Source organism: Pistacia vera, unplaced genomic scaffold (genome assembly GCF_008641045.1).
Source record: "Pistacia vera cultivar Batoury unplaced genomic scaffold, PisVer_v2 Contig525, whole genome shotgun sequence".
Lineage (NCBI taxonomy): Eukaryota > Viridiplantae > Streptophyta > Magnoliopsida > Sapindales > Anacardiaceae > Pistacia > Pistacia vera.
The window spans coordinates 653,350-663,298 of NW_022196363.1; the positions used below are offsets into that span (position 1 = coordinate 653,350).

General features: G+C 33.0%; 1 protein-coding gene across 2 annotated transcripts; it reads left to right on the plus strand.

Annotated features, from left to right (window-relative positions):
- The first annotated feature begins 2,943 nt into the window (after positions 1-2,943).
- On the plus strand, positions 2,944-7,762 carry LOC116106988 (disease resistance-like protein DSC1). 2 transcript variants are annotated; one of them, XM_031393296.1, is made up of 5 exons: positions 2,944-3,799; positions 3,980-5,087; positions 5,221-5,535; positions 5,671-6,855; positions 6,925-7,762. In XM_031393296.1, exons 1-5 carry the CDS (start codon positions 3,300-3,302, stop codon positions 7,447-7,449), a joined length of 3,633 nt encoding a protein of 1,210 aa, XP_031249156.1. In that variant the 5' UTR covers positions 2,944-3,299; the 3' UTR covers positions 7,450-7,762. The 2 variants fall into 2 exon arrangements, with proteins under 2 accessions (XP_031249156.1, XP_031249155.1); XM_031393295.1 differs by having other exon boundaries at positions 2,945-3,799; positions 5,629-6,855.
- Positions 7,763-9,949: the final 2,187 nt, after the last annotated feature.

Sequence of the window (9,949 nt, forward strand, 5' to 3'; positions counted from 1 at the left end):
TTCTTCAGATTTGCTGAATTTTCTTTTTCCCTTTCGATGTTGTAGTGTTTTCCATTATAAATTGTTGAATTTTCTGCCTTGTTTTGTGATGGATGCTTTGACTATGGATTGTTGGATCTTCATTCATGGTTTGTTTTCTGCTACAGGACAGTGAAGAAAAAAATGGTTTGTTTTTTGATATCATAATGATAATCTTAAACAGTCAAGTTCAATTTTTGATCTTTCTGTTTTTATGTTAGGGTCTAATTGAAAATTGCTTGGAGTTTAGGGGGAAAATTTTATTCAAACTGCCTACATTTGATGCATTGATCTCAAGCATCTGATGCCTTTTAATTTCCTTGTGTTCCTGACATTGAGGCATGTGATTCTAAATCATTTATAAATTAAGATACAGCTGAATTATTGCGTTCAATTTTTGAATTCAATTTCCTTAGTTATTTACAATTTTTAATTCATGTTTATTTATTCTCAGCATGCAAGCTCGTACTTTGTTTGGCTTCATTGTATTATTAAGCTTTGCGCTTGTTTATAGTTTTTAGAATTTTCTATCAGTGCTTTTATCAATAATGTCTTTCTTGGTTATCTTAGATAAATTTTATCTTGTATGTTTCTTTATATTTTCTTTTTCTGTTTTTGGAGGTAGATTGAGGATATGGGTATGTTGTTTCATTTCAGCCAATAAAATGTATTTTTTAATCCTCCTGATGCCAATATTAAAATCCGAGGACGAGAATCAACATATATATGGGTATGTTGGATAATGACTGTTGCTATGTTAATGTTATTGATGTTTGGTTTGTCACAATTTTATTTGATGTTGTATGGTGTAATGAGTTGGTTGTTGAAGTGGGAAAATCTAACCAATTGGTGGGACTGGTTTGTTTGATTAGAAAAATAAAAGTGTTTTCCTTTATGAGTATGAATTTGTTGGTTGTATACTTGTTGTTGTGGATTCATTAATATTGGTTGGACATTTTGGAGGTTGCTAACATAATGTTGTCTTTATATATTAATAGGTTGAATTAAATTTTAGGGATGAATGATAAAAGAAGCCTAACTTCTAGACTTATTGTTTGTAAACTGCAGGTTAGAAGCATAAAGATTAAGGCAAGCTTTAACTTGAAAATGAAGAACCATGATGGCAATTTAGTCTCTGAAGGAAATAGAGGGAAGTTGGCATGAAGAATTGAAGATTAGAAGATGTATTAGTATTAAGTTGGCTGCTTTTGTTTGTCTTTCTATTAAATTTGTAATTTGTGTAATAGAGTATGTGTTAAATTGACATTAAGCAACTTATGGATTAATTTGTTGGTAATACTGCATGATATAATTTCAATTTTATTGCTAGAATTATTTGATTTTAATAAAAAAAATTTAAAATTTGGATATCCAATTATCCGATCCGAATAATCGGATATCCGTAAAACCGGATATCCATATAATTCGGATCGGATTCGAATCAGGATATAACTTAATCCGAAAATCCGGATTGGATCAGAAAAAGGCCTATTCAGATCGGATATCCGGATTTGCACAGCCCTCTCGCTTCCGGAGTCCACATTCGATCATATCTTGATCTCTCATTCAGCTCAATTAAGGGTTTTTCAAATAAAATTCAGGTCGGTCTTTTCAATTAATTTTAATTACGGGAGTTCCAATTCAGTATTGTCGCTGCGATTTATAGAGCATTTATGGCNAAAAATGCTTGAAATAAGCATATTTGCATGTGGATTTACTTTAGATACCTTAGAGTTAAGTTAATTTTGAGTCTTGTATGGGGTCATAACATGATATAATTATAGGGGATTAATATATTTTCCCACAAGATAATATTCATTTGTATTTCAATTTTTTTTTTTTTTTAAAGACATTACGAGATCATCAAGAAAATTACTATTAAGTTTATAGTATATAAAATAAGAGGTCAATATATAAGAGAGTTTTTTTAGTCTTTGTTTATGTAATTAGTTTAAAATAGAATGGATTTAAATTTAGAGTAATGCTATTGCCCCCTATTCGAGAGAAAAAAAAATTATAAGAATGGGCAAGATTACAATTCTGTCCCACCCAATGACCCAAGTAAGGGACGGGTGGGGGCTATTTAGGAAACTAATGGGATGCCTACAGCTTACAGCACCAACAAAACACACACTCAAAACACTTCAGCAGAGTCCACAGTCTACACCCATTTCAAAACGCAACAGTTGATCTTCATCTATGGGATCTCTCTTCTGGAATCCACATTCAATAGCATCTTGATCTCTCATTCAGCTCAGTTTAGAGTTTTTCAAAATTTTCAGGTCGTTCTTTTCAATTAATTTTAATTACGGGAGTTCCAATTCAGTACTGTAGCTGCGATTTATAGAGCATTTATGGCTCAAATATTGTGTAAACTTTTGTTTTGGATTTTTAAAAATATGATCTTGTTGTACGTATCCTTTTAAGCTCTATGAATTAACAGTTATAAGAGTGAGATGATGTGTGTATAAACTATATATTTATTTAGATTCATGATTTGGAAAAGCTTTGAATAATTAAATCACGATTCAAAATTTACACTAATTATTTCTCGTATGCTCTGTATTTGTTAGCCTTGTTTTAAGCTAGAAATTTTTATTATTTTCTGATACGCTGTCATCCCTTCTCATGAAATTAGCCCTTGAAATTTTTATCTGCTTTCTCCAGGTGATTGTACTTCAGCACGATTCTAAAACTATCAGTTTTTGAAGCTTGGAAGTTCTCGCGTATGTGGTTCTATCAAGTTGTACTTGCGAAGCTGAGGCATGTTTTTTGTGCTTTTTAAATTTTGTAAATTCCTTACTCATGTTGCCTGCTTGTGAATTTAATTAATTGTTTAGAACATGAAAATTATGCTAAATTCAGTATGCCTTTAGTAAATTTTGCTAAATATCTTCTCTTGTCGTCCAGATATTGATGCCGACAATATGGCAATAGATTTTTAACAGTATAATATCTTTATGATCTGACTGTTGAAGTTTATCATGTATTATATCTACTTCCTCTAAGTCATAGTTTATGTTTGATTTATTTCGTGTTACTGTAATCTGAATTTAGTTGATTATCAATTCTCAAAATTAAAATATTATCTTTGCTTTTGTTTGTGGCAAATGGGAGCAACAGCAGTGACTCAAATAAATTAATTCTCAACTTGTGGGTTCTTGACTAAGCTACACAGATCAAAATATACCTAACAGAAAGGTCCAAAAAAGCTACAGCCATTGGAAGACTTATAAGCTGAAAGTGGCTAACCAATAATTAAAGTACTCTCAGCAACCTTTATGGCTTCATCATCTTCGTCATCATCTCCTTCTTCCATGATTTCTCAAGGCAAATATGATGTTTTCCTTAGTTTTAGAGGAGAGGATACCCGGGCTAGTTTTACTAGCCATCTCTATGCTGCTTTGTGTCAAAAACAAATTCAAACCTTCATTGATGATGATGGACTTACGAGAGGAGATGAAATATCGCCTGCCCTTTTGAAAGCAATTGAAGAATCAAAGATTTCATTAATTATTTTCTCTAAAGATTATGCTTCCTCTAAATGGTGCTTAGATGAACTTGTAAAGATTCTTGAATGCAAGAAAATCAAGGGCCAAATGGTTATACCTGTTTTCTACAATGTAAATCCATCGGATGTACGCAAGCAGACAGGAAGCTTCAAAGATGCTTTTGTTAAGCATGAAGAATATTTTAAGGGGAAGATAGAAAAGGTGCAAAGATTTAGGACTGCTTTGACCGAGGCATCCAATCTATCCGGATGGGATTCATTGGTAACTAGGTAAGTCTTGGAAGTTCCAAATTTTTTCATGATATACAGTTAAAGTTAGTTGACTGATAAATACAGAAACATTGCTTCTACTGATGCTTTAGTTTTCTACTCTTCATAAATTATACTGTTTTGTTTATGCATCGTGGGTACATTTTTTCACTTACTACTTTTGTTCTTCACATTTGATAGGCCAGACTCCAAACTTGTAGACGAAATTGTTAAAGATGTTTTGAAGAAATTGAATGATATATCACCCTCAAGTGATTGCGAAGGTCTAGTTGGTTTAGAATCACGTGTTGAGCAAGTGAAATCATTGTTATGCTCTGGATTCTCAGATTTTCGAGTTGTAGGAATTTGGGGAATGGGAGGTATAGGTAAAACAACCATTGCTGAAGCTATTTTCAAGCAAGTTTCTGGACAGTTTGACGGTTGTTGCTTTATTGAAAATGTTAGAGAAGAATCAAAAAAATGTGGTGGATTAGCTCGTTTAAGAGAGCAAGTTATTTCTAGAGTATTAGATGAAAGAAATCTCAGTATTGGCACTCCCAATATGATACCTCAATTCATTAAGCATAGGCTCCGATGCAAGAAGGTTTTTATTATTCTCGATGATGTCAATGATTCAGAACAATTAGAGTTTTTAACAGGAGGGCTTGATCGATTTGGTCCAGGAAGTAGAGTTATTATAACCACCAGAGATAAACAGGTTCTTGGTAATTTTGGAGTGGATAACGATAACATTTATGAGGTTGAAAGATTCAAGCATCATGAAGCTCTTCAACTCTTTTGTAATTTTGCCTTTCAACAAAATCATCCCCCTAATGATTTTTTGGAGCTCTCAAGCAAGGTGGTAGATTATGCCAAAGGCAACCCATTGGCTCTTAAAGTATTGGCTTCCTCCTTACACAAAAAGAGCAAACGAGACTGGGAAAGTGCATTGAATAAATTAAAGAAGATTTCTAATCCTAAAATTCATAATATTTTGAGGATCAGTTATGATGGACTAGACCGTGAAGAACAAGATATATTTCTTGACATTGCATGCTTTTTTGAAGGAGAGGATAGTAATCATGTAACAAGAATATTAGATGGTTGTTACTTCTCTGCCCATTATGGACTGAGTGTTCTCATTGATAAGTCACTCATAACAATTTCAAGTAAAAACAAGCTACAAATGCATGATTTACTCCAAGAGATGGGTTGGGAAATTGTTCGCCAAGTATCCTTCAAAGAGCCTGGCAAGCATAGCAGATTGTGGAATCCTGAAGATGTCTGTAACGTTTTGAAGAAAAACACTGTAAGTAAGAGTGAAATGAATTTCATTAACTTTGTTTTATGTATCAGATCTTTAATAAAAAATCAACCCAGATAAAATTTATCTTCACTTCACTATGCGTTTTATGCTAATTGTTATTTCTTCTGCTTTGAAGGGAACTGATGCAATTGAAGGCTTGTTCCTAGATATGTCTAAAATCAGAGAAATGCATTTAAGTTCTGAAGCCTTTACAAATATGCGTAATCTTAGGCTTCTGAAATTCTATGTATCTGATCAGTTTTCAGGAGGCTTTGTAAATAACCCTAAATTGTGTTTTCCCCAAGGATTAGAATATCTGTCTGATGAGTTAAGATACCTCTATTGGGTTGGATTTCCTTTGAAAACATTGCCACCCAGATTTAGTCCAGAGAAGCTTATTGAACTTAACCTGCCATACAGTAACATTGAGCAACTCTGGATAGGAACTAAGGTATGTATAATTTCTTATATATTACCTATTTCTTTCATTATAAATATAATGTTGTGCATGTTTCATACATACAAAATTTACTTTTTGCTACAGTCTGCCTTCGAGTTAAAATCAATTGATCTTTATCACTCTCAGCACTTGATTGAGATCCCAGATGTCTCAGAGGCCCCAAATATTGAGATAATAGAGCTTCAACATTGCACAAACTTGGTTAAGGTTCCATCATCTATCCAATATCTCAATCACCTTCGTATCCTGCGACTAAGTGGCTGTAAAAGCCTTAGGAACTTTCCAAGCAACATTCATTTCAAATCGCTTGTAACTCTTAATCTCTCCTCTTGCATATACCTCACAGAATTTCCACGGATTTCGGGGAATATAAGAGATATAAATCTTAGTGGAACCGCAATAGAAGAAGTTCCCTCATCCATCATGTGTCTAACTGAGCTTTGTTCATTAGTTATGACGAGATGCTCAAGGCTCAAGAGTATTTCAACTAGTATCTGTAAATTGAAATCTCTTCAACGTCTTGAACTTGATTATTGCTCCAAACTTGAGAGTTTCCCAGAAATCTTGGAGAAAATGGAAAGTTTAGAAAGACTTTTGTTGAATGGAGCAACAGAAATTAGGGAGCTACCATCTTCAATAGAACACCTAAATGGCCTTCGTCATTTGAGATTGATGGATTGCAAAAATCTTGAGACCATTCCAAGCAGCATCTGTAATTTAACATCTCTGATCGAAATGGATCTTTCTGGCTGCTCAAAACTTGTCAAATTATCAGAGAACTCTACCACACAGTGGAAGGGGAATATATATTCTCAATGTCCAGGTTTTGTATTGCCTCCATTGTCAGCTTTATGTTCCTTGACAGAATTATTTTTATCTTTCTGCAATCTAACCGAAATTCCTGAAGATCTTTGTTGTATATCCTCACTGAAAACATTAAATCTGAACGGAAACAATTTCAAGACCCTACCTTCAAGAATAAAGCAACTGTCGAAGCTGAAACGCCTTTACTTAAGAGATTGCAATATGCTTCAATCTTTACCGGAGCTTCCACCATGTTTAAGAGTACTAATAGCAATGAACTGCAAGCGGCTACAATCATTACCCAAGCTTCCATCAAGTCTAGAAGAATTAGATGCATCTGAGTTGGAGGTAGTATCTGAACGCTATGTCCCATTTTCATGGATCACAATGCGCTTTTTATTCACAAATTGTCAGAAATTGAATCAAAATGCATACAACATCTTGGAACTTTCCCAGCTAAGAATTTATCAAATGGCTGTCACATCTTTGAGACTTTGTTATGAAAAGGTTAGTTAATTCTCTTTTTCTTTTTCTGTCTTTGAAGACTCGTCATAATACAAGAATTTCATGTTACAGGTACTCAAAGTCACACCTGCAATCAGCTTTTGTTTACCCGGAACTATAATTCCTAACTGGTTCAGCTACCGAAGTTCAGGATCTTCAATAACTATTCAGCTCCCTCAGCATTGGTGTAATACAAGGTTCATCAGGTTCGCTTTATGTGGAGTTATTGAATTTGAGGAGAGCTACTGCGATAGTGCTTTTTATGTGACTTGTGATTATCATTTTGATACCAATAGTGCTGATTACTATAGTTGCCAAATGCACGTTACAATGCTTGGCTATGATTATGTGTTAATTGATCCTGATCATATCGTTTTAGGGTATGATCCCTGTTTAAATGCTAGGCTACTTGAGGGCGACTACACGACTGCCTCGTTTCACTTTTACCCTGTCGAGTACGGGGGGAAATATTGTGAGGTTAAATGTTGCGGGGTCTGTCCGCTATATACACAATTTGCGGGCACAAGTACTGAGAAGGAAAGTGGATGTTCTGGGGAGGAAATTGAACCAAATCCTAAGAGAGTTTGCAGAGAGTGAATTAGTTGTTTCTTCCGCTTAATTGCTGGAGCTAAGGATTTCTGTGTCAATTTAATGGTAAATAGCTGGAGCTAAGGACCGCCGTCAATAACGGTTGCAAGCAGTCGTTGCCGAAGGTGCATCTAGCAACGCTGTCGACAGCAGAATGATTGGCACGAATCAATCTATTTGACACTGGTGGAATCACTGTCAAATCCTGCAGCATTTGGCCGTAGGAGGATGTATGTCAAGTTCATGGTAAATTGATGTGCAAGGTCTACTAGCAGAGTAATTGAATTATGTGACATAGTTCATGTTAAGTAATTAAGTTTATTTACCGTATAAGTTTCATGTTAATTTGTTAATAATTCGTTTATGCTTACTATATCTTTAATATGAACACAAGGGCTCAAACGAATTAAGCAAGTTCTAATCAATTCGAATAGCTAATTTTAATTTAACAAAAACTAATTGTTTAGTTTTCGTTGATGGAGTTTAAATTAATCTACCCTTTTGAACTATAAAATAAAACTTTTAGGGATGATTTTTAAGTCATTTTGATGAGACTATCATCATCCAAATGTGATCTATTTAAAATTTTAAAATTATATTTTTATTATAATTCATTTTCAATTAAAAAAATATTAGAAGATTGGTAATTCCTAAAAGTACCACAAAAAGTGGATTAAAAAAGTAATTTTTTTCAAAGGATTTTAATATGTAATTGTTTATGATAATTTTATCGCATCTTTATAATTTTTTTTATTTTTAATGAAATCAAGTATTAATACATACAGTTTTTTGTTGGATATAAATTATTATTTTAGAATTATGAAAATATATTATTTACAATTTTTTCTTTAAGGTTCTAGTAATGGAGTTTTAATTTGTTAATGGGTCAATATAATCCATCCAAAATTTGACAGGCTAAGAATTTCAATTCAAATTAATGCTTATTAATTAATGTAGTTTACATTGTGTGCTAAGATAATAATAAATTATTTGACAAGAGTAAATTAAAAAAAAAAAAATTTAGTTATAATTCATTTTAATTTATTTTTATATATATAAAAGAAAAGAGAAAATACAATGGATATTTAGTAATATATATATTACATAATCAAGTATTGCCGTCCATTTATAAACATCAAATCAAAAGAGAAATGTGAGTGTACCAGAAGATAAAACTTCTTTCTTTAATTTCCTCCCATTTCTTTATATTTATAGTGTTTGATACTGAAATTGAATATTATAATACAATTAATTATATATATTTTTTAGCTTAAGTGACTGCAACTATAAATTAAGATAGCTCTTCCAAATTTTGATATACAAACTACAAAGTAATTCAAACCTCTTAATAAATTGATAGTGTTCATAAAATGATTATGTCTTTGGATCATATAGGCTTCTTTCTTTAATTTCCTAAAAGGTATGATTCCAAAGTCATCATGTAAAGCATGACTTGATAAGGAGTTAAAAGGTATACACCTGCGTTTGGATCATATAGGCTGCGTTTGGATCATATAGGCTTCGTTTGGTTGTATTTTGGAAATACTACTTTAGTATTCCCAAAAAAGTTAAATAGTAAAATACCCAAAAACTCATAATATTATTCAACTTTTTTAAACCCCCCTAAATTTGTTAATTTAATTAAATACTCCTAAATATTTTTTAAAAAATTACAAAAACACCCCAACAATCCTCATTTACCAAATTCCGGCCACCACTACCAGAAAATGGCCGGAATCTGGTAAGATGGCTTATCTAGCCTTTTCCGGCCAAATTCACTGTGGATCTGGTCGAAAAATGCCAGATCTAAGGCCAAAGATCTAGCCGTTGACTGTCAGATCTTTGGCCGTAACCAGTTAGTAACGACGGCCAACAAATAGTCATCGTTGACCATCAACGACGACCGTTTGTTGGCCGTCGTTGAATAGCAAATACGGCCAGATCTGACCATCAATGGCCCGATCTAGCCGTGGATCTGGTCGAAAAAGGCCATATCGATGCACGATCGGTAAGATCCAACCGGTCATGCGCCGATACGGTGACTCCGGCCACCCTCCGACGGTGGTGGCCAGCTGTTCGTATTTGAGGGTGGGTTGGGGGTGTTTTTGTTAACTTTTAATGTTTTATTATATGGGGTATTTTGTAAAAAAACAAACATAGGGGGTATTTTATTAATTTGTAAATCCTACATCATAATACCCGCCCAATTCAACTTTTTTTTAACTTTTTTCAAAAAACTTTTCCCAAAAACACAAAATTGTGAATCAAACGGAGCCATAATATTTTATTATATGGATATATTATATTAACAGAAAGAAATATCACCTTGAAGATTACTAGGAATATTTAGAAAATGTGTTTGGTTGGTTCTGAATAAATTGGTGAATTATATGTTTGGTTAGAAGGATAAATGGGTGGGTATATTATTTAGATTACTAAATTGCCCTTATTTTTAAATATTAATATAATAATATTTTATTATTATTATTATTTGAATCATTTTTTAACC

Excerpts from the sequence above, each read along its gene's own strand:
- LOC116106988 (XM_031393295.1), top strand. The coding sequence starts at position 3,300 with ATGGCTTCATCATCTTCGTCATCATCTCCTTCTTCCATGATTTCTCAA. Across the intron at positions 5,088-5,220 it reads ACGTTTTGAAGAAAAACACT|GGAACTGATGCAATTGAAGG; the intron begins GTAAGTAAGAGT and ends TCTGCTTTGAAG. Across the intron at positions 6,856-6,924 it reads TGAGACTTTGTTATGAAAAG|GTACTCAAAGTCACACCTGC; the intron begins GTTAGTTAATTC and ends TTCATGTTACAG.